This window comes from Rhinoderma darwinii, chromosome 4 (genome assembly GCF_050947455.1).
Source record: "Rhinoderma darwinii isolate aRhiDar2 chromosome 4, aRhiDar2.hap1, whole genome shotgun sequence".
NCBI classification, from domain to species: Eukaryota; Metazoa; Chordata; class Amphibia; order Anura; family Rhinodermatidae; genus Rhinoderma; species Rhinoderma darwinii.
In genome coordinates this window covers 158,507,844-158,535,767 of record NC_134690.1, presented here as the reverse complement: position 1 = coordinate 158,535,767, position 27,924 = coordinate 158,507,844, and the positions used below count along the sequence as shown (strand labels likewise).

Below are 27,924 nucleotides of genomic sequence, written 5' to 3'. Positions count from 1 at the left end.
ATGCTGGACTGGAGCAATGTGAGTGTCTACCTTTTCCTTGCTGTTACTATACCGAGGTGGACTGGTCTTGCTGAGGCATCTTCACAGGTAGGGGAGTAAGTACTGTAGAATCGCTTTCATCACTTACAACTCATTCATTGCAGTATGCCTCATATAGTATACTTTTAGAATAAAAATGTTCAGTCTTTAATACGTTGTGCTGGACAAAAAAAACAAGAAATAATTTTTTATTGTATTATAAATACATGCGTTTTGGGATTTTCCTTTACCATTCACATTGAATTTTATTAAACAGAGGTTTGATTCTCCAATTGTTTTGGATGTTGGTCAACGTTCAGTTTCAAATGAAGAGAAGTCAGCAGATCTGGCAGCTAAACTCTTACTTCTGGATGAACTAGTCTCTCTGGAAAATGATGTGATTGAGACCAAGAAAAAAAGAAGTTTCCCCGGATTTGGATCTCCGTTAGATAGAATTTCTGCAAGTACCACTGAAATAAAGGGAAAACAGAGGTGAGTGAATATATAACAGAACATTTAGATACGTTGTAAAGATTATTTTCTAAATTGATATCCTATATAATCAAATACAACCTTATTGTACTACTAATATAGGTACTCTTCCAAAAATTATAGATTTTTTTTCTTTTATTCTATTATTTTAGGCTCTAGACCTATATTACTTATAAACTTTATGATTTATTTTTAAATTTAAAATTTGTCCGTGAAATATGTTGGGCCTCTGTGCTTTTTGGCAAGAAGTTTTCTGGAAAAAAACATAAAGAAGTTTCTGAAAGCTGCTCTACTTTGCCCATAGACTATCTTTAGCAAATGTATGCCAAAAGACTGTCTATTTGGCATAGGTTTGTCAAGTATACGCCAGGATACCTTTGCCTCAACTGTACTGAAACGCATAGACAACTACACTTCTTAATATAACTGTATACAAAAATTTCTATTTTCATGTATATATATATATATATATATATATATATACATATATATATACAAATATATATATATATATATGTAAAACTACTAATATATATATATATATATATATATATATATATATATATGTGTGTGTATATATATATATATATATATATATATATATAATATATATATATAGTTTTGTTTTCAATTAGAGCTAATGGCAGACATATGCAGCTGTAGAGGCAAAAATCTGCAAATGTCTGAGGCATACGTTCAGTGTAACATTTTAAATGGTCCCGCCGGATATAATGCAGCGACGCAGTGTGAACCTTGCCTTACTTGCATATCTATTGGCTGTCATATATTTGTTGTGTGATAATTTACCTTATATAAGGTTGGGCTAACAGACCTCAATTATAATTCTATCCCAACTATATTTTCCCTCACATAGCAATTCACACACGTTTTCTCTATATGATTAACCATCATTTTTTTTACAGTTTAAATTAATTAAAAAAATAAACAAAATGTGCAGCAACATATGCTAGTGCGATCCATTTTTCGATCGGTTGCCACTGACATCATAGGGTAAATCATGACATACCTATTTGTCCCCATTGACTTTAATAGGACAGGAAAATGTGTTTTTGTGGGCCTGGATCTTGTAATTTTTTACCAGTTGAAAAACAGAATGAAAAAATGATGAAACGTAAGGTATATTTGTCATGAGTGTTTTTATCCATTTAGATCATACATATCTTTGAAAAAAAAAAGTAACACACAAGACAAGAACCTAGCCAAACCTATTAGTTTATGAAAGCACAATTCACATACTTAAGTTGTACTTTTCAGCTTCTACCAGAAGAGGGAGTCAAGAAACTGAAAATGTGTAATGATAGCATTGGATATTTGAGTTTTAACAATAGTATACATATAAACTTGTTAAAGAATATACTTTTCCACAAGAAAAAAATATCATAGCAAAGAAATATATTAAATATGTGTGTGTAGCGATAGATAGATAGATAGATAGATAGATAGATAGATAGATAGATAGATAGATAGATAGATAGATAGATAGATAGATAGATAGATAGATAGATAGATAGATAGATAGATAGATAGATAGATAGATAGATAGATACAGAGGTCGCCTTGTCGTGGCAGGTGGGCTAACACTTTTTGATCAAAATGTGCACTAAGAACCTCCATATTTGTAAGTAGATTTAGCTTTAGTGCATATTTATTTATATTTAGTGGTTTAGGTGGCATTAGTGTTGCAGGGTGCTGTCACCATTCTATGATAGATAGATAGATAGATAGATAGATAGATAGATAGATAGATAGATAGATAGATAGATAGATAGATAGATAGATAGATAGATAGATAGATAGATAGATAGATAGATAGATAGATAGATAGATAGATAGATTTATATATAATAAATTTCCTTAATGAATCTAAATTGTTCCGAAATTATTACGCAGAAATACAGATCAAGACCTGAAAACTACATAAAATGGCGTAGCTAGATGTCTTTGGGCCCCAGGGCAAATACCTTCCCCCATTTCCCCCTTGCTTGTTGCCCCAGTAGTAAAAACCTAGCTAGAAGACAATTTTCTATGTATGTTAATCTGCCGCGAAATGAAACAATTATAAAGTTACTACATAATACAACTGTACAAGAAGCAAATATCACCATACTGTTACTAAACAAAACCCAGTATATTAAGGGCAATATTACCAATGATACCGCTATACAAGGGAAAAACAATACTGCCACACCATGACCACATATTACCACCACATAGTGACTTAATAATACCACCATACTGTTACTGAATAATACCTCCACCCCATGACCACATATTACTACCATACTGTTACTGAATAATACCTCCACACCATGACCACATATTACCACCACATAGTCTGTAAAAAATAATACTGCCATTATGTTACTGAATTATAACTCTACACCATGAACACGTTACCACCACATATAGACTAAACAATACCACCATACTTTGACTGAATTATATCGCCACACCATGACCACATATTACCACTACATAGTAGCCCACATTTACTAAAGCTGTTCAATAGCTAGGCAGTGCAAACTTTGACCAGGCAGGCACAAAATGTGCCAAATTTATCACAGTCAATGACCAAGGATTTTTTTGGTTTTCTCACGCATTCCAAGAGTCGCAACTTTTTTTTTTTTAATTCCATCGACATAGCCATATATGGACTTTTTTTTGCGGGACGAGTTGTATTTTTCAACTGCACCATTTTTTGGATACATATAATATATCAATTAACTTTTATTGAATTTATTTTAAGAGAGAATTGAAAATAAGCAGCTATTCCAGCATGGATTTTCACGTTATAAATTTACGCCGTTAACGATGCACCTTAAATAACATGTTACCTTTATTCTATGGGTCGGCACGATTACGGGGATACCAAATCTGCAAAGGTTTTATATGTTTTCTTACGTTTTCACAATAGAAAACCCTTTTAGAAAAAATTTACTTGTTTTTGCATCGCCGCATTCCAAGAGCCGCAACTTTTATATTTTTCCATCCATGTGGCCGTATGTGGGCTTGAGGTGTAGTTTTCATTAGTACTATTTTGAGGTACATGGGGCTTATTTATTAACTTTTATTTAATTTTTTATGAGGGGGAATGGGAGAAAATAAATAATTTTGCTGTTGTTTTTTGCGTTTATTTTTTTACACCGTTCATCCGGCGGCTTAATTAATGTGTTGATTTTATTGTTTGAGTCGTTACAATCGCGGCAATACCATATATGTGTATGTGCTATTTGTTTTGACACTTTTACTGAATAAAACCAGTTTTTGGCGGTTATTAACTATTTAATTTGTAATATTTTTTTTTGTCCCACTAGGGAGCTTCACTTTGCGAAGGCAGACCTGGGGGCCTTTGTTAGGCCCCTGGCGGCCATGGAAACCCAACGGCGCCACGCAATTTCTTTGCGGGAGTGCCAATGGGGTGACAGAGGGAGCGCCCTCTGTCAAACACATTAGATGCTGCTGTCGCTGTTGACAGTGGCATCTAATGGGTTAAACTGCTGGAATCTGAGAGCGCTTCGATTCCGGCAGTTGGGTCAGGAGCCAGGCTGTGTATAACAGCCGTGATCCTGCCGCTGATCGCGTGGGTACAGTGGCAGTACCCACGCGATCAGAGGACAGATATATCCATCCTTATGCGGGAATTAGCTCCTGCATAGGACAGATATAGCGGTCCTTCGTCGTAAAGGGGTTAATCACATTACTTACACCACTTTTAATTTAGTTTTTTTTGGGCCACAATTTTTTTGTGCCATTTTGGCGCACAGTGGCACATTTTAATCCACACCCCTTTTAGACAATCCACGCCCCTTTCCAGCTAATCCACACCCTTTTTGGAACACACCAATTTGTGCCAAACTTTTGCACATTTTTCCACACTTTCTAGACCCAGACACAATAGTAAATCTGTCCCAGTGACTTAATAATAGCACCATACTGTTACTAAATAAGGATCACTCTACAAAGACCAATCTTACCAACATACAGTGACCATATAGTGGTGGATACCAGTCCTACACAAATGCTCTGCAGACCATGTAAATTATTACAGTACAATTACACACAGCGACTCATAGGTGACGTCTTTTAAGATTAGAGTCGTTTGCTTTCCCTTTTCTTCTTCATCCAGGGTAGACCGCCATGGCGACTTCTTCCTGCCACAGTTTGTCTCCGCAGAATTCACAACACAGACATGTATGACATCTTTATTTTTTATTTTTTTCCTAAACAGTAATTAAGCCACACACTGTAAATTGCTCTTCTTAGTTCACCACACAGTAATAGTGCCCTCAAACAGTAATAGTGCCAGCACACAGGGGTATTGTCCCCCTTTGTACCCTTCACAGTAATAGCCCTCTTTTATGCCCCCATATAGTAGTTTTCCTCTTTTGTGGCCCATATAGTTATTAGGTTCCTACATATAGCAGAAAGGGCCCCCATATAGTATTTAGGTGCTCTCATATAAGAGTTAGACCCCCCATATAGGAAATTGGTGCGACAATATAGACGTATTGTGCCCCAATATAGTAATTATGTGCCTCATATAGTATACACTACCGTTCAAAAGTTTGGGGTCACCCAGACAATTATGTGTTTTCCATGAAAACTCACACTTATATTTATCAAATGAGTTGCAAAATGACTAGAAAATATAGTCAAGACATTGCCAAGGTTAGAAATAATGATTTTTATTTTAAATAATAATTTTCTCCTTCAAACTTTGCTTTCGTCAAAGAATGCTCCATTTGCCGCAATTACAGCATTGCAGACCTTTGGCATTCTAGCTGTTAATTTGTTGAGGTAATCTGGAGAAATTTCACCCCATGCTTCCAGAAGCCCCTCCCACAAGTTGTATTGACTTGATGGGCACTTCTTGCGTACCATACGGTCAAGCTGCTCCCACAACTGCTCTATGGGGTTGAGGTCTGGTGACTGCGCTGGCCACTCCATTACAGATAGAATACCAGCTGCCTGCTTCTTCCCTAAATAGTTCTTGCATAATTTGGAGGTGTGCTTTGGGTCATTGTCCTGTTGTAGGATGAAATTGGCTCCAATCAAGAACTGTCCACAGGGTATGGCATGGCGTTGCAAAATGGAATGATAGCCTTCCTTATTCAAAATCCCTTTTACTGTAAAGGATCTGCCAGGCACAGCTTCTGTGTCAACGCCCATAGGTAATCAGTCTGCACCTGCTTCTATGTCTGTGAGACTGACTCCATCTTCTACCACTCAGCATGGCAGGCTTAGGAGTGGGAGAGCCTATCACAGCCTGGCCAGATGGAGCTACCTCCCGCCCTCTGTCTATTTATACCTGCCTTTCCTGTTCCTCCTTGCTTGTGATTCTTCTCGTTTGGATTCCTGGCCCTGCTGCAGCTTCTGAACTATTTTTTTTTTTTTTTTTTTTTTTTTTTTTTTTTTTGTTCAATATATTTTTATTGAGAAAAGTTTTATAACATGTGGGCTTGACATTTAGCCCGGCATAGAATATATAACATAAGAGTATGCGGCACGCAGGCCTTAAAGGAGACATAAAAACATGTGGCAAGTACAATTGTAAACATGTTTGAAAGCTTCTTGAACCTGGCCCCATGTGGCTTTATTAGAGGTCTGTCTGCCTTCCATGTCATACCTGTTCAGGCATACCCGCATTATCTAACGGGGGCAGTTCTTTTGTTTTTGACAACTAATAAACAGTAACACAAATAAACCAACAAAATAAAATAAAATAACATAAAACAGGTGACCACCATGAGAGCTTAGTGAAGTAAATATATGCATTAGTAAGCTCCTCTTCTGCATATGAGAAAGTTACCCTTGCACAGAATAGGTCAGATCAGGTCAAGAGGGAGGGTATCATAATATGACTATAAACAGGACTCTTAGTAAAATCTACCCAATTCTTCCACGTATTTAGAAATTTCACATGTGTGCCACTCTCCCACCCCGCTAGTTCTTCCATTCTGAAGATTTGTCTAGTTTTTTCTAGCCATTGAGATATTATAGGCGGAGACTTAGAGTTCCAGTTCATAGGGATGAGAAGTTTAGCTGCTGTCAGCAAGTGGGTTGCTAGAGAATGCTTAGATGGTCTAAACGAGCTGTTAGGTAGCCATAACAGCACCAATTCGGGGGTAAGGCATATGTTCGCCCCACATATTACATTAATAAGTCTCCCAACTTCAGCCCAAAATCTCTGCAGGACTGAACAGTGGTACCAAATATGTGAGATAGACCCCACCTCCACTCCACACCTCCAACATAATTCATCCGCATTAAGCCTCCATTTATTAAGTAACTGAGGGGTTCTATACCATCTCGTCAATGTCTTAAAAGAATTCTCTTGGGTCTTAACACAACGGGAAAAGCCCTGCGAGTTGGACAAGACCACGGAGACTTCCGAAGGGGTAAAGGTGACAGATAGCTCCTTTTCCCATGCTATCATGTACCCAGGTTTATCCGGAGCTGCTAACTGAAGAAGTTTAGTATATATTTTAGAGATGAGACCTTTAGGTAGATTGGGAAATATCAAATAATGTTCTAGCCAATTAATATCCCTTAGTGGTTGTGAAAACCTATCGCAAAATTCTCTACATACCTTATTGAAAGCAAATTCATGTATAAACGAGATGGGGGTGGGGACTAGTGGGGTTAGTATGTCCGCTAGATTCGGTAGGGCAGATACATTTTGTAACGTAGGGTATATTGAAATTCGCTGTAGATGGGACCAAGGAAAATGAATCGGAGTGACATCTGCTTTCAGGAAGGCAGGAAGGACCCCCAGCGGCATGAGAGGAGAGGGTCCTGTATCTGGCATCAATTTTGTGAAGAAGTGCTGCCCCACTTCCACCGTGCCCCTCAAAGTGTCACTCATCTGACCTGTCTTCATCAGAACTGAGGACCACAGGTGTATGATCCCCTCCTCCCCAAGAATGTGTCGTTCGATATGGGTATGTGGCCCCACCATCTGCTGTGGGTGAACTAGCGACAACCACCTAGCCAGATGGATGGCTCTGTAATATGTTTGAACATCTGGTAATCCGCATCCCCCCTGTTTTCTGCCAAGTCGCATTTGAGCATATGCCAGCCTAGGACGGGCAGCATTCCAAACAAACTTTGAGAACAAGCGGTGTATTTGAGTAAAAAAGGATCTCGGGAGCCATATAGGAACAGTCTGTAACACATATAGGATTTGCGGCATTATATAGCATTTGAGAATATTCTTTCTTCCCATCCAAGAGACATACGGGATTTTCAATCCCGCTAACCGCGAACTGATTTTCTTATATAGTGTTTTATAGTTATACTCAAACAACTTAGAAGGGTCTGAAGAGATGCGGACCCCCAGGTATGTTATGTCTGTTGAGTTCCATGTGAAGGGTGTGGACAGTTTAAGACGTTGGATTTTTGACTTTGGCGCCGTGATGTTTAGGGCCATTGATTTCCCTAAATTAATCTTAAAATTAGAAGCTTTTCCAAATTCCTCCAGAATCGCAAGGATTGCTGGAAAAGCCTGGAATGGGTTTGATATAAATAGAAGGAGGTCGTCTGCAAACGCTGCCGTTGAATGCGTTACGTCCCCAATCTTAAGGCCCTGCACTTCTCGGGACTGAATGAATTTCTGGATTAGGGGTTCTATGGTCAGTACAAATAGAGATGGGGACAACGGGCAGCCCTGTCGTGTTCCGTTATAAATATCAAAGGGTGATGAAAGGGCCCCATTTATTTTGATCCTAGCGGACGGCTGATGGTAAAGCGTGAGAATGGCTCTGACAAAGGTGGGGGGAAACCCAAATCTAGTGAGAGTTGCTATCATAAAGTCCCAAGCCACGCGGTCGAACGCCTTTTCTGCATCCGTACTTAGGAGGACTAGTGGGATCTTGTGTTTTTGTGCCCAGAAGATCGCGTTAATTACCCTGGTAGTGTTAAATCTCCCCTCTCTTTGTGGAACAAATCCAGTCTGTTCGGGATTAATTAATTTAGGAAGTAATAAATTTATGCGGTGTGCCAATAACTTCGCCCACCATTTTACATCTGTGTTCAGAAGGGAGATTGGCCTGTAGCTGCTACAAATCATAGGGTCCTTACCTTCTTTTGGGATAACTGTGATATGTGCATCAAGCATTCGTTTGGAGAGAGCCTCCCCCTCCAGCAAAGAATTGCTCAGCTTCACAAAATGTGGCAACAAGGTTGCAGCAAATGTTTTATAATAAAATATTGGGAATCCATCGGGTCCAGGACTCTTACCACTAGGTATAGAGGCCAGCACTTCTCTAACTTCTTGTTCTGAAAAAGGGGCTATCAACCTTTCCAAATCACCCTCCCCAATTTTAGGTAAGGAGATTGAATCAAGGAAAGAAGCAATAGTGGCAGCACGATCTCCTATATGTGATGTTGGCCCACCTGTCTCCAGGTTATAAAGAGAGGAGTAAAATTTGTGAAACTCAGCCGCAATCTCTTCAGTGGACTGGACTACCTCACCTTTTTCTGTTTTCAGTTTGGCAATATAGGATTTCTCGTTTTGTTTTTTAAGAAGTCCTGACATAATTTTTGACCCTTTATCTCCGTGAGCATAATATTTAAATTTACATCGCTGGAGAGCTTTGGCTGCTTTGACATTCAGGAGATCCCTGAGATCATTTTTCAGTTTCACGAGTTCAGATTGAGATTTCTGTATGGACGATTGTTTTCTAAGTGTTTCTAAAGCTGAAATTCTGTTCAACAGGGAGTTTACTGTGGCCTCTCTAGCTTTTTTAGTTCTAGAGCCTAGTGCAATAAACTCGCCTCTGATACAGGCTTTGTGAGCCTCCCATACGATCGATACAGGGGTCCCCGGAATGTCATTAAAGCGAAAATACTCCTGGAGTTTACTTTCTATTCTCAAGATATCCTCTGGCGAGCCCAGTAACGTTTCATTTAAAGACCAATTCAGAGTTTTCCTGGGAAGGGACGAAATGGATAAGGACATAGAGACTAGTGCGTGGTCGGATATCAGTATGGACCCTATGTCTAATGCAGTAACTTCACCTAAGTGCCTATCAGAGATATACATGCGGTCTAATCTGTGGTAGGTTCTATGTACTGTGGAGTAGTATGTGAAATCCTTCGTGTCAGGATGTGTTGCTCTCCAAGCATCGACTAGCGATAGGTCAGCCAATGCCCTCTTCATTGTCCTAAGTGCATTGGTGGGTACAGCCGAAGATTTAGAGGTAGTATCCAACCTATAATCCAGCACACAGTTGAAGTCCCCTCCCAGGACCAGGATTCCTTCTTTAAAAGTTTGTATTTTATTTAACGTGCTAGCTAACCACTTAGCTTGATTTCTATTAGGGGCATAAATATTTGCTAAAGTAATCATAGTATTCCCTATGGTACCTTTAATGAAAACATATCTAGCAGCTGGGTCGATTTGCTGGGCCAATAAGGTAAATGGAACTGATCTACTAATAGCAATGCTAACTCCCCGTGATGCTGAGGAGTGTGTGCTATGGAACCACTGTGAGAATGAGGTGTGAGTGAGAGAGGGAGTGTGTGTGTGTCGGAAATGGGTTTCTTGCAGAAACAGGATGTCTGAACGTGCTTTCTTGGTTATGGCAAATACTTGGCTGCGTTTTTGAGGGGTATTAAGCCCTCTTGCATTTAATGAGACAATATTAACTTCAGCCATATGTACTTACGTCTAGTGGAGGGACGAAAATGTATAAGAGCCCACCATGTGTCACCTTAACTCCAAACTTAACACAAGTTGTATGAATAAACAAAACATTACAAATGTTGTAATCTTTTCTACATAAGAACCATGTAGAAAGGTCTAGGATCAAACAGGTCCCTGATCCCATGGGAATGAGAATAGTTCTGGATACGATTAAGCATAAAACCGTATACAGATACACAATACAAAATGGGTTTAGCCATTTCAATATGAAAGAAGACAGGAACATAAAAAAGAACCAATAGAAATGAAAGAGACGCACTCTTTGTTAGTAGCTACACATATCAGATAGTACCATTTTTAGCAGAATTCTGAAAGGATACACAAGAGGCTTGTTGTAAGCCACCAATTACACCACGACGATTCCTCTACTGCGAAAGGGAGAAGGTCCGCTCTTGGCTGATACCTCTACAAAGCCAATGTCCTGAATTCCAATTTCAGGTGGAGGTCCTCCTCGGGGACTTCACCTTGGTTTGTAGGTTCCACTTCTCTAGAGGTGGTAATTCCGGGAATGCCACAGGTAAATGAACCGGCAGCCACGATGGTATGTCCAGCGGGGTGACCCGAAGCACAGTCCAGATTTTGTGTAGATCGTCCGGTTGCTTTATCACTATGGGTTTACCATTGTCCATCACAGAAAGTCCAAAGGGATACAACCATCTGTAGGGAATGCGACGATCTCTCAAAATATCAGTAAGCGGTTTCAGTATTCGCCTTTTGTTTAGAGTGCTTGCCGCTACGTCTTGAAAGAACAGAATTTTGGAGTTGTCGTAGTAGATTCCTTGAGAGTCCCTGGCCCTCTGTAAAAGAGCAGCTGTGTCGACAAAACTCAAGAGCCCGCAAACCACATCTCTCGGAGGCTCTCCCGGGGCAGGCTTGGGCCTAAGAGCTCTGTGTATACGCTCGATAATCACTTGGGAGGCTCGATCCGCCCCCAGTAGATCTGCGAAAATTGAAGCGGCTGCTGCTCTCAAAGCCTCCGGAGCTACACTTTCCGGCATACCCCTTAGCCTAATATTCTTCCTCCTGTTGCGATTCTCCTGATCTTCAAGCTGAAGAAATGCAGAATTTAGATGTTCCTGTTGGGAGATAACCGTCTGTTGTGTCACTGCACTGTGGGACAATAAAGCAGTATGAGCATTTTCCAGTTCCTCCACTCTGTGGCCGATGTGTTTTACGTCTGTTTTGATATCAGAGAGTTCTTTCAGCACTGGAGATAAGGCTTGAGCTAAACATTTTTTGAGAAAAGCTCTAGAAATATGACATGCATCCGATTCATCACATGCAGTAGGCTGAGCTGTAGTACTCTCTCTATCCGAATCCCCATCCTGTGACATTTCAGTGTCCTCCTCTTGTGTGGATAGGTGACTCCCAGTTAAAGAGGAAGCAGCGTGCTTTTTGTTAAAGAAACGATCAACTTCATGTTGATTTTTATGCTTTTTAGGCGTGTGGTGAGCAACATCTTTGAGCTTTTCTTTGCCAGTTTTCACCATCTTGTGTTAGTTTTGTGGTACTAAAGAAAAAATAGAGTGCGTGTCTCTTCAATGGTAGTTACATGTAGCTCATTAAGAACAGCGCTTACAGCTTCCTAACTGCCTCCCTAGCAATGGTGGAGGGAGGAGGAGGGGGTCGCCTAGCAAAAAAAAAAAATTTGTCGTGGGAGTCCAAGTGACTACACTGTATGTCAGATCAGTAATAAAGCTTGTTCACTAGGTAAATTCCCAGCGGAGAAAAAATTAGAGCAGTGCTCTCATAAGTAAGGTGATGATATGAAGTGAAGTAAAGCTTGGGGGTATAAGTGGCACTTTCTCTGAAGTCCTTGGGCGCTGGTCTGCAGGATTCAAGCCTGGGCCTAGTCTCCTCAGACCTCACAGTAAGGAACGGGCTGCCCCTGGGATTCAGGTCTGTAATCTTAATGCGGGTCTCTATAGCAGAACGGCACTTGTGTCTCCCAGGCAGCTGCAGCTGCTTAGTGTGCTTATTGTGTACCTGTTATTGCTCCTCTGGTCTCTTCGAACCTTCCCGCCGGCTGTCTCGCCCGAAATCTAGGTCCCGGATTGACACGAGGCAAGGCCTCAACCTGATCCTCTCCCTGAAGTCGCAACCAGACCACCGAAGATGGATCCTCAAATGCCTGGACGGCGCTGCGGCGGTAGCGAGGGAGTGTCAGCTCATTCAGAGCAGTATGTATCTGCAGCTCCTCCACTTCTATTCTCACCGCTCCTTCCCGCCGATCGTCTCGCTGGAAATCGAGGTCCCGGTCGACCGCGAGGCTAGGCCTCACTAGCTTGTTCCTCCGATATTTCGGCGGAATCGCCCAAAAAACCACTCCACCAGTGCCCAGTCGTCTCCGCAGCAGCAGGGAGAGGGGAAGAGGTAGTTTCGAGCACTTTCGTTCAGCAGATGGAGCAAATTAGGTCCTCTGTTGGCGGAGCTCACCAGAGTTGCGACCGTTCACTGCAGCGCCCAAGCCACGCCCCGCTTCTGAACTATTTGACCCTGCTTCATATTGACCCTGGCTTACTGACTACTCTCCTGCTCTGCGTTTGGTACCTCGTACACTCCTGGTTTGACTCGGCTTGTTCACTACTCTCCTGCTCTGCGTTTGGTACCTCGTACACTCCTGGTTTGACTCGGCTCGTTCACCACTCTTGTTGCTCACGGTGTTGCCGTGGGCAACTGCCCCATTTCCCTTAGCTTCTGTGTACCCTTGTCTGTTTGTCTGTCGTGCACTTACTGAGCGTAGGGACCGTCGCCCAGTTGTACCACGTCGCCTAGGGCGGGTCGTTGCAAGTAGGCAGGGACTGAGTGGCGGGTAGATTAGGGCTCACTTGTCTGTTTCCCTACCCCCATCATTACATAATTACAAGCCCATATACCTAGTCTACCCTGGTCCCTCACACTACTATGGACCCCCTTGAGACCCTGGCTCAGCAAATGCAGGGTCTCTCCCTACAGGTCCAGGCCCTGGCTCAGAGGGTCAACCAGCCTGACGCTACCATGGTAGTGCCCCTCATCTCACCTCTTGAACCCCACCTTAAGTTGCCTGACCAGTTCTCAGGGGACCGGAAGACTTTTCTCTCCTTTCGGGAGAGTTGTAGGCTCTATTTTCGCTTAAAACCCCACTCCTCAGGTTCTGAGAGCCAGCGGGTGGGTATAATTATGTCCCGGCTCCAGGAAGGGCCCCAAGAATGGGCCTTCTCCTTGGCTCCTGACGCCCCTGAACTTTCCTCCGTTGATCTTTTCTTTTCTGCTCTCGGACTCATTTATGACGAGACTGACAGGACTGCCTTTGCCGAGAGTCAGCTGGTGACCTTACGTCAGTGTAAGAGACCTGTTGAGGAGTATTGTTCTGACTTTAGGAAGTGGTGCGTAGCTTCTCGGTGGAATGACCCTGCCTTAAGATGCAAGTTTAGGTTGGGTCTGTCGAACGCCCTGAAAGACCTGCTAGTTAGCTATCCCTCTTCTGACTCCCTAGACCAGGTTATGGCTTTAGCGGTACGACTTGACCGACGTCTAAGGGAACGACAACTTGAACGTTTTTGTGTTTTCCCCTCTGACTCCCCCATGATGCCTCCCGAGGTCCCGTTGCTTCGCTCTTCCACGGAAGACTCGGAGGTACCTATGCAACTCGGGGCCTCCGTGTCCCCCCAACAACGTAGAGAGTTCCGCAGGAAGAATGGTCTCTGCTTCTATTGTGGCGATGACAAGCATCAAGTGAACACCTGTCCTAGGTGTAAGAATAAGCAGCCGGAAAACTTCTGTGCCTAAGTGATCGGGGAGGTCACTTGGGCGCACAGGTATTTCCCGTAAATATGAAACGTAATAAAATCTTGCTTCCCTTTCAGGTCTCTTTTGGTGGTAGGTCTGCTACCGGCAGCGCCTTCGTTGATTCAGGGTCGTCTGCTAATATCATGTCTGTGGAATTTGCTATGTCTCTAGCTATGCCTTTGATTGATTTGCCTAAACCTGTCCCGGTAGTGGGTATCGACTCCACTCCTCTTGCTAATGCTTATTTTACACAGCATACCCCTGTTTTTGAACTCCTTGTTGGCTCCATGCATTTATTGCTAACTTCTCGGTCATCGCTAAGCCTCTTACGGACCTCACTCGCAAAGGTGCTGATCTCCTCCACTGGCCTCCTGAGGCTGTCCAGGCTTTTGTGGTCCTTAAGAAGTGCTTTATCTCGGCCCCTGTGCTGGTTCAGCCCAACCAAATGGAGCCATTTATCGTGGAGGTTGACGCATCCGAGGTGGGAGTGGGTGCTGTCTTGTCCCAGGGTACCAGGTCCCTGACCCATCTCCGTCCCTGTGCCTACTTCTCCCGGAAGTTTTCGCCCACTGAGAGTAACTATGATATTGGCAACCGCGAACTCTTAGCCATTAAATGGGCATTTGAAGAGTGGCGCCACTTCCTGGAGGGGCTAAGCACCAAGTAACGGTCCTTACCGACCACAAGAATCTTGTTTTCCTAGAATCTGCCCAGAGGCTAAACCCGAGACAAGCTCGATGGGCGTTATTTTTTACCAGATTCAACTCTTTGGTTACCTATAGGGCTGGGTCTAAAAATATTAAGGCTGATGCACTGCCGCGTAGCTTCATGGCCAGCACTCCTTCGGAGGAAGATCCTGCTTGTATTTTGCCTCCAGGTATAATCATTTCCTCTATTGATTGTGATTTAGTCTCTGAAATTGCGGCTGATCAAGGTTCAGCTCCCGGGAACCTTCCTGAGAACAAGCTGTTTGTTCCCCTGCAATTCCGGCTAAGGGTACTTAGGGAAAATCATGACTCCGCACTATCTGGTCATCCAGGCATCCTGGGTACCAAGCACCTCATTGCCAGAAACTATTGGTGGCCTGGGTTGCCTAAAGACGTTAAGGCCTACGTCGCCGCTCGTGAGGTTTCTGCTAGGTCCAAGACTCCCAGGTCCCGACCAGCGGGCTTACTACGTTCTTTGCCCATTCCCCAGAGACCTTGGACCCATATCTCCATGGATTTTATCACCGATTTGCCTCCATCTCAAGTCAAGTCGGTGGTGTGGGTTGTAGTAGACCGCTTCAGTAAGATGTGCCACTTTGTGCCCCTCAAGAAACTACCCAATGCTAAGACGTTAGCTACCTTGTTTGTCAAACACATCCTGCGTCTCCATGGGGTCCCTGTCAATATTGTTTCTGACAGAGGGGTACAATTTGTTTCATTGTTTTGGAGAGCCTTCTGTAAAAAGTTGGAGATTGATCTGTCCTTCTCCTCTGCCTTCCATCCTGAAACTAATGGCCAAACTGAGAGGACTAATCAGTCTCTAGAACAATATTTAAGGTGTTTTATCTCTGACTGTCAATATGATTGGGTCTCATTCATTCCCCTCGCCGAATTTTCCCTTAATAACCGGGTCAGTAACTCGTCAGGGGTCTCCACCTTTTTCTGTAATTTTGGGTTTAATCCACGGTTCTCCTCCGTTTCACCTGGTAGTTCCAACAATCCCGAGGTAGAGGTCGTTCATCGGGAACTGTGCACAGTCTGGGCCCAGGTTCAGAAGAACCTAGAGGCGCCCCAGAGCATACAAAAAACTCAGGCAGATAGAAGACGTTCTGCTAACCCCTTGTTTATGGTCGGGGATCTGGTGTGGCTATCGTCTAAGAACTTGCGCCTTAAGGTCCCGTCCAAGAAGTTTGCTCCCCGGTTTATAGGGCCGTACAAGGTCATTGAAGTCCTCAATCCTGTCTCCTTCCGACTGGAGTTGCCCCCATCATTTTGAGTACACGACGTGTTTCATGCCTCCCTCCTTAAACGCTGCTCCCTGTCCTTGGCTTCCTCGAGGAAACCTCCAGTCCCCGTTCTCACCCCTGAGGGTTTGGAATTCGAGGTGGCCAAGATTGTGGACAGCAAGATGGTCCAAGGCTCCCTCCAGTACCTGGTCCATTGGAGAGGATACGGGCCTAAGGAGAGGACTTGGGTACCCGCCCGGGATGTTCACGCTGGGGTATTGGTCAGGAGGTTTCACCTTCGTTTCCCCAATAAACCAGTTCCACCTAGAAAGGGTCCAGTGGCCCCTCATAAAAGGGGGGGTACTGTAAAGGATCTGCCAGGCACAGCTTCTGTGTCAACGCCTATAGGTAATCAGTCTGCACCTGCTTCTATTTCTGTGAGACTGACTCCATCTTCTACCACTCAGCATGGCAGGCTTAGGAGTGGGAGAGCCTGTCACAGCCTGGCCAGACGGAGCTAGCTCCCGCCCTCTGTCTATTTATACCTGTCTTTCCTGTTCCTCCTTGCTTGTGATTCTTCTCGTTTGGTTTCCTGGCCCTGCTGCAGCTACTGAACTATTTAACCCTGCTTCATATTGACCCTGGCTTACTGACTACTCTCCTGCTCTGCGTTTGGTACCTCGTACACTCATGGTTTGACTCGGCTCGTTCACCACTCTTGTTGCTCACGGTGTTGCCGTGGGCAACTGCCCCATTTCCCTTAGCTTCTGTGTACCCTTGTCTGTTTTTCTGTCGTGCACTTACTGAGCGTAGGGACCGTCGCCCAGTTGTACCCCGTCGCCTAGGGCGGGTCGTTGCAAGTAGGCAGGGACTGAGTGGCGGGTAGATTAGGGCTCACTTGTCTGTTTCCCTACCCCCATCATTACATTTACCTTGTACAAATCTCCCACTTTACCAACACCAAAGCAACCCCAGACCATCACATTACCTCTACCATGCTTGACAGATGGCATCAGGCACTCTTCCAGCATCTTTTCAGTTGTTCTGCGTCTCACAAATATTCTTCTGTGTGATCCAAACACCTCAAACTTTGATTTGTCTGTCCATAACACTTTTTTCCAATCTTCCTCTGTCCAATGTCTGCGTGCTTTTGCCCATATTAATCTTTTCCTTTTATTAGCCAGTCTCAGATATGGCTTTTTCTTTGCCACTCTGCCCTGAAGGGCAGCATCCCGGAGTCGCCTCTTCACTGTAGACGTTGACACTGGCGTTTTGCAGGTACTATTTAATGAAGCTGCCAGTTGAGGACCTGTGAGGCGTCTATTTCTCAAACTAGAGACTCTAATGTACTTGTCTTATTGCTCAGTTGTGCAGCGGGGCCTCCCACTTCTCTTTCTACTCTGGTTAGAGCCTGTTTGTGCTGTCCTCTGAAGGGAGTAGTACACACCGTTGTGGGAAATCTGCAATGCACACATTGCACTATGCTGGTTACTATCAGCAGTGAACATCAACTTTTAATTTCTATGTAGTGTGTCCTTGCTCTAATAGCCTAATAAAAATTTGTTATTTTACTTTACTTGTAGTTGTTAAAAAAAAGGGCCTTTTGCCGGCAGGCAATTATTTCTATTGATCGTTAACTAGCCCACCAACTATTTGGGTCTTGTTTCCATTATGGTTGCTGGAAATGGGCCTCTATACACCTATGTAGATATTGCATTAAAAACCAGACGTTTGCAGCTAGAATAGTCATTTAGCACATTAACAATGTATATAGTGTATTTCTGATTAATTTAATGTTATCTTCATTGAAAAAAACTGTGCTTTTCTTTCAAAAATAAGGAAATTTCTAAGTGACCCTAAACTTTTGAACGGTAGTGTATATATGCCACTATATAGCAGATAGGTGCCTCGATACAGTAGATAGGTGACCCCATATAGTTTTCAGGCCCCCAATATGTTAGATAGGTTCCCCCATATAATAGATAGCCCCGTCCTTCATTAATAATGCCCAATTTGCGACAATGAAAATAAAAAGCATTGAAACTCACATTACCCTGTTCCTACGACTAGCTGCTATGTCTTCTGCTTGTTACATCCCTTGATACCATTACCACCACAAGTCCTGCTTTCTTTTAAAGTACTGAAGGATGAGTTCTTTCTTGCTACTGACCACCATATTAAGGTATATAAATACTGGATGAGAGTTGACCCGTGGGAAGATCTGTTCTATCCAGTGGCGTAACTACCGCCGTAGCAGCCATAGCGGCTGCTACGGGGCCCGCGGCACGAGGGGGCCCGTGTCACCCGCCGGCACGGGCCCCCACCATGGCCGGAGACTCCGCTAGCAGCCGCTATGGCTGCTACAGCGGGACGCCACTGAACACTATGGCAGAGCAGGGAGGTATCTCCCCGCTCTGCCATTAAACAAAAGACATGTATCCCCTATCCACAGGATAGGGGATACATGTGTGATCGCTGGCATTGATAGGGAGAACGGGGGACCGAAAGTCCCCTGAAGTTCTCCATCACAAACCTCGGACTTCCGGGGTCTGTGTCGGCAGCTCCGTAGAAATGAATGGTGCGCTTGTGCTCATTTTTATTGAGCTGTGCAGACGGCGGTAGTCTAAGGTTAGTCATGGAGAACTTCGGGGTACTTTCAGTCCCCCGTTCTCCCTATCGCTGCCAGCGTTCACACATGTATCCCCTATCCTGTGGATAGGAGATACATGTATTTTGTAGGACACACTGTAGGTCGCATTTTTTTGGGGGGTTGCGGCTGCATGGCATTACCTACAAGGGGGGGGCTGTATGGCGTTCCCTACAAGGGGGGCTGTATGGCGTTCCCTACAAGGGGGGGCTGTATGGCATTCCCTACAAGGGGGGGGCTGTATGGTGTTCCCTACAGGGGGGTTGTATGGCGTTCCCTACAGGGGGGGGCTGTATGGCGTTCACTACAAGGGGGGGCTGTATGGCATTCCCTACAGGGGGGCTGTATGTCGTTCTCTACAGTGGGGGCTGTATGGCGTTAGCGCTATACAGCCCGCTCTGTAGATAACGCCATACAGTCCCCCTGTAGATAACGCCATACAGTCCCCCTGTAGATAACGCCATACAGCCCCCTCTGTAGATATCTACAAAGGGGGCTGTATGGCGTTATCTACAGGGGGGGCTGTATGGCGTTATCTACAGAGGGGGCTGTATGGCGTTATCTACAGGGGGCTGTATGGCGCTATCTACAGGGGGGGCTGTATGGCGCTATCTACAGGGGGGCTGTATGGCATTTTCTACAGGGGGCTGTATGGCGTTATCTACAGGGGGGTCTGTATGGCGCTATCTACAGGGGGGCTGTATGGCGCTATCTACAGGGGGGGCTGTATGGCGCTATCTACAGGGGGGCTGAATGGCGTTATCTACAGGGGGGCTGTATGGCGTTATCTACAGGGGGGCTGTATGGCGTTATCTACAGGGGGGCTGTAAAAAAGGCACTATCTACAAGGGGGGGGTTGTGTGATACCCAGGGGAGGGGGGGCCCCAGTCAAAAGTTTACTATGGGGCCCAGTTTTTCCTAGTTACGCCCCTGGTTCTATCAATACAGGTGATGAAAGTGTGCTGCTCCTATTCCATTTATTTCTACACCCTATTAAGGTGTCATGCACACTGCCAAGCCATGTGTTCGGAGCCTATACAAATGCACAGTCCTTAGGACTTTTTACTACAGAGATATTCTCTCCTAGAAGCAACGCTTCATAACACAATATCTGATGGAATTATAACATACGACGGAGCATGCCACAATTTTTTTCCTGCCGAATTCATACAGAATTTGACTTTAGAATTTGATAAATCGCTCTCTCCTTATGATGATATAGTAGGGCCCCATACACCTCTATGGTTGCCTTATTATTGCTCTGTACAATTGTACCGAGTCATAATATAGTTGTGTGCATGAACCTTAAGGGCTGTTTTTTTCCATAAGATAAACAGCTCCAATGTCCATAGGGTCATCAGGAAAGGACTACTGTATATAGTATTGTGTACAGGTCCATTTGTAAATTGCCAAATAAAGAATGAGATGTGTATTTAGTGTTAGGTAGAAGTTATGATATAGACTAAACAAAAAGAACTGGCTGGATACAACTGATATCTGTGAATGCACCCTTACTTGATATGGACTAAATAGAATAGTTTAGGCATGCAACCTTTTTTAAAAATAAAATAAAAATTATGATGGTTAAGTCAATGGATTTGATTAAATCCCGAGTGCATCCGTTTAGATGAGTCGCAGTGCATAAAAGAGCAAATAATGAATCTAGACTGAATTGGTGGCGGTGGGGATTTCCCATCAAGGAGATAGTGGGGCTACATTTTGCCAACTTGGCCTTGGGTGCCAGGAGAACTTGTCCTTCTACTGACATGATGATTAATATTTCAGTTAAAAGAAAAGGTGGGGTCTTATATTTCCCCCTGTCTTCTCCACAAGATATAGAACTATCACAGAAATAACACTTCTTACAAGCAGAGGAATTTTTACTTCAGATATTTCAGAATCACTTCTTTATTAACGCACAAAAATAAACAGCCTGCGGACGCCTGTGTTTATGCTACCTATAATTACTTACATACTGTTTGGTTTTAGACGCAGCTAGTATTCTGCCATACACACCTAAGTGAGGTCAAAAATCATCAAACAAGAGGAAGCAGCTGCATAGAATAAAATAGCTACCTGAATAAAATGTTTGATTGCCCAGTGAACTCTAACCATATATTTCCTGTAAACTAAGACCTCAAAATGACCCTGTTGGTATAAGGAAGGATACACCTAAAAGAAAAATCCCCATTAAACCACTTGTATTTTACATTCGTATTGCATAAATTTTTTACATACTGGAATACGCAGTTAGGGTTAATCAATGAAGCCATTCACATGGGTTTATAAAATATGCAAATATTTTAAAAACGCAGCCTGAACTATTTTCATCTGTATGGCCACATTCACACGGCAGTATTTTGGTCAGTATTTTGCATCAGTATTTGAAAGCCAAAACCAGGGGTGTGTCCAAAACACGGAAGAGGTGCAAAGCTTTCCATTATAATTTATCTCTGTGTAGGTTCCACTCCTGGTTTTGGCTTCCAAATATAGATGCAAAATACTGACCAAAATACTGCTCTGTGAAAGTGGCCTATTGCTGATGGAAACCGCCCATTGAAGTCTATGGAAAGTGATTCAATTACAGATGCATCCGTATTTGGTCTATATTTGACCTGTATTTCATCCGTATTGCATCCGTTTTTCAAAGGGGCTGTCTGATGTAATTCAATTATCTCCTTATGCCACATATTACTTTCACACGGCAGTATTTTGGTCAGTATTTGGCTTCAGTATTTATAAGCCAAAACCAGGAGTGGTTCTAAAACACGGAAAACGTACAAATCTTTCTGTTATACTTTTTCTCTGTTTTGTTCCACTCCTGGTTTTGGCTTCCAAATACAGATGCAAAATACTGACCAAAATACTGTCGTGTGAAAGCGGTTCTACCTCTCTGTGCTCCGGTTGACTCGTGTGATTCCTGACCATGAAGCTACGCTGTTTCCGTAAGTCTCATATAACGGAATGGTAGTTACAGAAACCGCGTAGCTCGCATCAGAGAGCTACGCTGTTTTCTTCTTCATGGTCGGGAATCACACGCGCCAGCCAGTGCACAGAGAGGTAGAACGGGGTATAGGGGCCCCCCGTTCTAAAGATATGTGCGGGTGCCAGAGGTGGGAGCCGCATGTATCTGACATTTATGGCATATCCTGTGGATATGCCATAAATGTTCCTGATAGGAAAACCCCTTTAAGCATAAAACCTTTAGTTGTCCTTTGCTGTTATTTAACAATTTCATACAATATATTCTTTATTTTATGGTAAGCTGGGCAATATCCAATATGGCTGACATTACTGTCCCCAGGGCGGTTGTTATCTAGCTTTCTTAGGGTCTTGTACAGACTTATATTCTAAAATCATTGTTTTGCATTAAAACTTTGTCTTTTTTCTTATTCTTTGCCAATTTATCGTTCACAGACTGGGAAAATTCTTATGGGAACTTTAAAGGTGGCCATTATTGGTTTTCCCTGCACAGTTTGTCTAGATTATTTTAGTTAAAAATAGTACATTTAAAAAAGTTTGATCAACAACTTTACAGGAGTTGTTCCATCTTTCATAGAGGAAATAAAAAAAAAAATAACTTTAAAGGAGTTGTTCCATCTGTCATAGAGGCGAGTTCAGGGAGGACAGAAACCTCCCATTGAGCAAGCTTTAGCCCTTCTGCTCTACGGTAGATTTCTGTCCTCCCTGAGCTCGCCATTGGACACCTGCGTTACGGTTTGACTCAGGACCTCTCTCTGTGAGCCATAGCTATTAAAAAAAGAGCAGCTCCCTCTCTGAAAGACACAATGCGACTATAGACACGAATTCATTTGTAAAGGCTACATGTAGTACTAGATTTCCCCTGCATTGACTGCTGCAGGGAAAATAAGTGGTGACACGCACCTTTCCCTGACTAGAACAGCTGATTGATGGGGATTACGGAAGTCAGACCTATGGCAACCATCTGATTATCGGGTAGCTTCAATCTGAGTACAAGTTGACCAGTTGTGACAATCCCTTTAATAAAATTGGAATGTTCAATGTAATAGCTAAGAATGGACTTTTCTAAGTGATGTGAATAGTGGTATTATTAATATTCACATTATTTTTGTGATATCTAGAAATGATCACCCTGTTTTGTATGTATTGGTGTGGCAATTGACAATGACTATTTGCATAAAAAAAAATTATAATTATAACGAAAGATAATATATTTTCAGAAAAGGGTAACATTGTTTTCAGAAAATTTGTTACATTTTTTTGGGATGTAGCCATCTTTATCTTGACTGTGAGAACTTGCTGCAGCGTGATATCACACAACAAAAGCCATTGAAAAGTCATTTAAAAAAAAGTCAAGATAAAGGATCTTGCCACTGTGTATTTAATGTGTTAAAAGTCAAGATAAAGATCGCTACACCTGTATGCATTAATAACCTAAAGATAGTTACAATTCCTACAGAGATTCTGTAATTAAATAATTATATAACCATATACATCCCTCTCTGCAATCTAGTATAGACAGTATTATAGTGTGTCCCCCTATTCTATCTGTTAACTGTTGGGAGCGACTGCAGTCCGTATCCACTTTCTAGTCTATCACAGAAACACTTGACGCTAATAAAATTATTTGTCAAAGACTGCCGACATGGCATCCAAAGGGGTACAGGGGCAATGGCATCAGGAGTTATATCTAGCTCCATACCAGGTAATATTTGCAGTGGACCCAACATTGTTGCCATATTTTGTTTTAAAAATGAACTTGCTTTAGAATTGAGAAATTTGCTCTTATCTTTGCAGGAAAGTAGTAGATCTTGCAAAAAGGAGATTTGGGATTCCCATTGACAGGATTGGCATGAACCGACTTGCCAATACTAGAGGTTAACAGATGTCTAAAGTAAGTAATTCATTATCTGCAAAGTCCTGTAGTGGTCATATACAGTATTTTAATGAATGGTTGTTTTTTTTTGTTTTGTTATTATACCAAAAACTGTTATCTGCATATACATTTTAAAAATCACAAGTTAATAGAACACATAATTGCTATAAATACTTAGGTCAAGACTAAAATGGAAATTGACTATGTTATTAGAACATGGGAGGACGGGATCTCAGTTATTAGTTCTATATGAAACTATACACTACATTATATATAGCGTACATAAAAATAGAGTGTTAATTTTTGTGGCTCCTACCATTTCAAATATCCTGGGATGAATTGAAGTGTCAAATACAAACTAGCCCCACAAGATTACCGGAGGATTTTCCAGTAGACCTGGGCTTTGACACAATGGGCCCCAAAAGTCCAGTAGAAGGCAACCCTATTTGAGCATGACTTTAGAGTCATTCACTAGCGGCTAGGGTCTATTTCTTATGGCTTTAACACAAATACCCTTTTAAACCTCATTGGTGATTTGTTATGTGATAACAACAAAGTTTACAATGCAATTAAAGGTGCCCCATGCAGTATAATTTTCCATAACTGCCCCTAGTGCCAGTGCCCACATATAAAGTGTCATTGCCCACTTAGACAGTGCCACAGTACCCATGTAGATAGTGCCACACACAGTGCCCATGTAAATAGCACCACAGTGTCCCCTGTAGATACTGCCTATATAGTGCCACAGTGCCCATGTAGTTAGTGCGACACCCCCTTGAAAATAGCGCCACTCCCTGTATATATCGTTGTGTTCCCTGTAGATAGCACCATTGGGGCTCCATCTAGGGGCGAAATTCCTGGCCAGAGCGTCAGCAACGCTCTGGCCGGGGATTCCACTACATGAGTAGCCCCTGACGCCACTGTCCATATATGGATAGTGAAGCTAGGGGCTCCTCCAGGAGCAGAATGCCCGGCCAGAGGTTCGGCAATGCTCTGGCAGGGGATTCCGCTCCTGGAGAGAGCCCCTGACGTCATTATCCATATATCCAGGGACTACTGTCTTGGGAAAGCCTTTGAAGTCGCTGTCCATATCTGGACAGTGACATCAGGGGCTCCTCCAGGAGCAGAATCCCCAGCCAGAGTGTCGGCAATGCTCTGGCCGGGGATTCTGCTCCAGGAGGAGCCCCTGACGTCACAGTCCAGATATGGACAGCGACGTCAAGGGCTTTCCCAAGACAGGAGTCCCCGGCCAGAGAACTTGCTCTGGCCGGGGACTCCATAGTTTAAAGCCGACAACAATGTCCATATGTGAACAGTGATGTCAAGGGCTTCCCTGGGCTCAGCGCTTAAAGTAACGCTGTGCCTGGGGAGTCCTCGATGAGTGGACAGTGAATGCTGAAGCAGGGAGCTCACAGTTCCTTGCTTCGGCATTGGATTAGACTGTAGCTGTGTCCTGAGTATGTAGATACAGTTGACACCGGACATACCACCAGCAGCTCGGGACAGCGGTACACCGCCCGGAATCTGGGACTGTCCTGCTGAATCCAAGACGGTTGGGAGGTATACCTCCCTGACACCAGGGGAGCCCCACCATAGCCTGCTAACAACAGCATTTTCAGCATAACACTATCTTGAGGACCTGCAAATTCACGTCATGTGACCACAGGTCCTATCTACATAACGCACAACAGCACAATATAAAATACTAATGTAGTTTGGCCACTAGGTGGCAGCAATGCACTAGAATTACATAGAACTGCTGCTAAGACAAATATTTGCAAACACATGCTTGTTCTTGAACTTGCCAAGAAATGAAATAAATAAAATAAATCACATTTCCATTTGGTTCCCCTATGGCACACCATACTGTACCTCTCCTCCCGAATTTAACTGATGCTGTACTCGCCATTACATTGAAACAAAAACATTGGTTACTTATCTACACATGATGGTCTGGCCCACCATATGCTTTAGCCTCCATATTTGTCAGGAAGTCTCTGAGGCCCAGCATTTCAGAGGGGCTCTATCCACACCTTACAGGTGATAGGAGCCGTAGTTTGACCCTGCACCCAAGATCAGCGCCCAACCACAGAAAAGTAGTCTTCATCTGGTAGAAAATGTTCCCAGAAGAGTGCAGGCTGTTATCTCAGCAAAATGGAAACACATTCTATATTAATGCTTAAGGTTTTGCAATAAGATGTTTGTATAGTACTTTAAAGCAATTTGGCAGTTTTTATATAGTTCAATAAGTTATAAAACTGTGTAAGTATTGCAAAATGGTCAGCATTTTAGTATCTTTAGATTTTATAGGTTATTACAGTATGAAGAGTGAAAACAGGATGCTTGTTGTTTAGAAGATGTCTTTCCTTACAGAGCAATCTTTTTTGTTTTTTGCAGGTATGTACACCCTGGATGATATATAATACATCTCAGAAGCCACCAAAACACGTCAATACCTTACAGAGCTCATGTTCGTGATTTATGTTACATTGATGAATTGACCATCTATAAATCTATTTCATGTCCACTGTCAAAACATTAATAGATTCAATCCATCAGATGATAACATCCACAGCCAAGGTGTGTCTGTTCAGGTTGCAGGGTATATTATCTTACACTGGCTGATCCTAGGTTTTGTGTTTTATCTGCAAATAGTGGCATTTTGTTCTGAACAGTAAAAACGTATTCTGCCCAGTCGGACCAAGGCTTAATTTCACCCGGGGAAAAAAAATTGTTTGCTGCACTAGCCTTGTCCCTAAACACCCGGGCTTCTTGGTGGCTTCCCCTTCCATTAAAAACCCGAGCTTTATTACCTGAATTCCTGCTGGTGAATTTTACTGCACTTTTACTAATTTAAAATATACAAAGCCAATGCATTTCCTGCCCCCTTTACAGAAAGCACTACTTATACTAATTTTGTAATTTACTATTAGGGTACATGCACATGTGGCCTTGTCCTAATGGTTTACACAGTAACACTCTGGGCAAACCGTATACACTTAGTTAAAACCCAAGATTTAAAGAGCACAAAGGAGAATATCTCTGTGTCGTGCACGGACCCCCCAGGTCCTAAAATTTTACTTGGAGCGTTCCCTCAGCAGCCAAATGTTAGATAGTTGCCAACTGGATTTGATAAAATCCCATTCAGACAGTGAGAATCAAAATAGCATGCTGCAATGAAAACCTCAAGCACAACTTTACTTGTGTTTTTTATTGTAGTACTGGAATTTGGTTATCCATATAAACAGTTTAGAATCATTTCATAGAAATACTGCATTAATAGAAACCTGGAAACAAGATTTTAGGATAACCATATCACTACCACTCTGTGTGCATGCAACCTATGGCAAAAAAATAATTTAAGCTGGTTTCTACACGTTAAAAAATGTATAAAATGTCTGTACACAAAATCTAAACTTGTTACTTAAATTTTGTAGAGGAATTTAAACACCATTGTGATGTTACCAGCTAGTGGATTTTGGATATCCAAACAGTTGCACAATAAATATTTGTTCAGAAGAAATGGAGACAGTAGTTCAAGGCTGACAGTCACATACCCCAGATTGTGTCTTGTGTTTATGTAGCATTGTATAAAGTATTGCAGTAATGTAGATCTCACACCGTTTAAGTAATAGTAACTATCTGAGGTTAATATTATATTTACTGTATATAACACATGCTGAATTTATTGTGTGTTCTATGTCTATAATGGCTAACCATGAAAACTATGCCTCCATCTGATTTACCAATACACACTACACATAGTTTCTGATCTAAAATGTCTCGCTGTGTTATAACAATAATACTTTATATGTGACAGTTTATGTTATAAATGATTTTAACAAAAGCAGGTAGAATCCAGAGTGGCTGGACCACACTCATATATTCAACATTTTGTGATGCTTTAACTATAGTTTGTATGTGACAGGTCACTGGCTTCAATCACTCTGAGCAATGTTTGTGTTTAGCTACATTTTATCAGTCTCTCACTATAAATGAAACTTGTTATTCTGGTATGAAATGATTGAAACTTGTCCTTTCATGTTTAGCATTTGCCGTTGTGGGTCAATAATGAAATATATACTGCAAATGATCGATTAAGGGCACGTTCAGACGTGGCGGAATTTTTCCGCTGCAAATGTTGGTGCAGATTTGGGGCAATTACGCAACAAATCTACACCAACATTTGCATATTTGACAGGTAATTCAGACGTTGCAGAAAAGACAGCGGACTTGCCACAGATTTCAGTTTTTGCATTGCAAAGGCTGAAATCCGCAGTGAAATTCCGCTTCTTCTCCGCAACAGTCAGTGCATGCTGCGGAGGGAAAATTCCGCACCGCAGCCTATGGTCTGCAGCTGAGTTTTCCACAATGTCTGAACTAACTGGCCTAAAAATGTATTGAATCAAATGTAAAAAAACGGCCGCTGGAGAATTCCACTGCGGACTGTCCGCTGCGAAATTCCACAGTAATTCCGCCAC

At 42.7% G+C, this 27,924-nt stretch overlaps 1 protein-coding gene across 1 annotated transcript; it reads left to right on the top strand.

Annotated features, from left to right (window-relative positions):
• Positions 1 to 25,940, top strand: OSTN (osteocrin). Its single transcript, XM_075864068.1, has 4 exons — positions 1 to 87; positions 296 to 510; positions 23,365 to 23,461; positions 25,841 to 25,940. The coding sequence occupies exons 1-3, from the start codon at positions 1 to 3 to the stop codon at positions 23,447 to 23,449; spliced, it is 387 nt and encodes a 128-aa protein (XP_075720183.1). The 3' UTR covers positions 23,450 to 23,461; positions 25,841 to 25,940.
• The last annotated feature ends 1,984 nt before the right edge of the window (positions 25,941 to 27,924 follow it).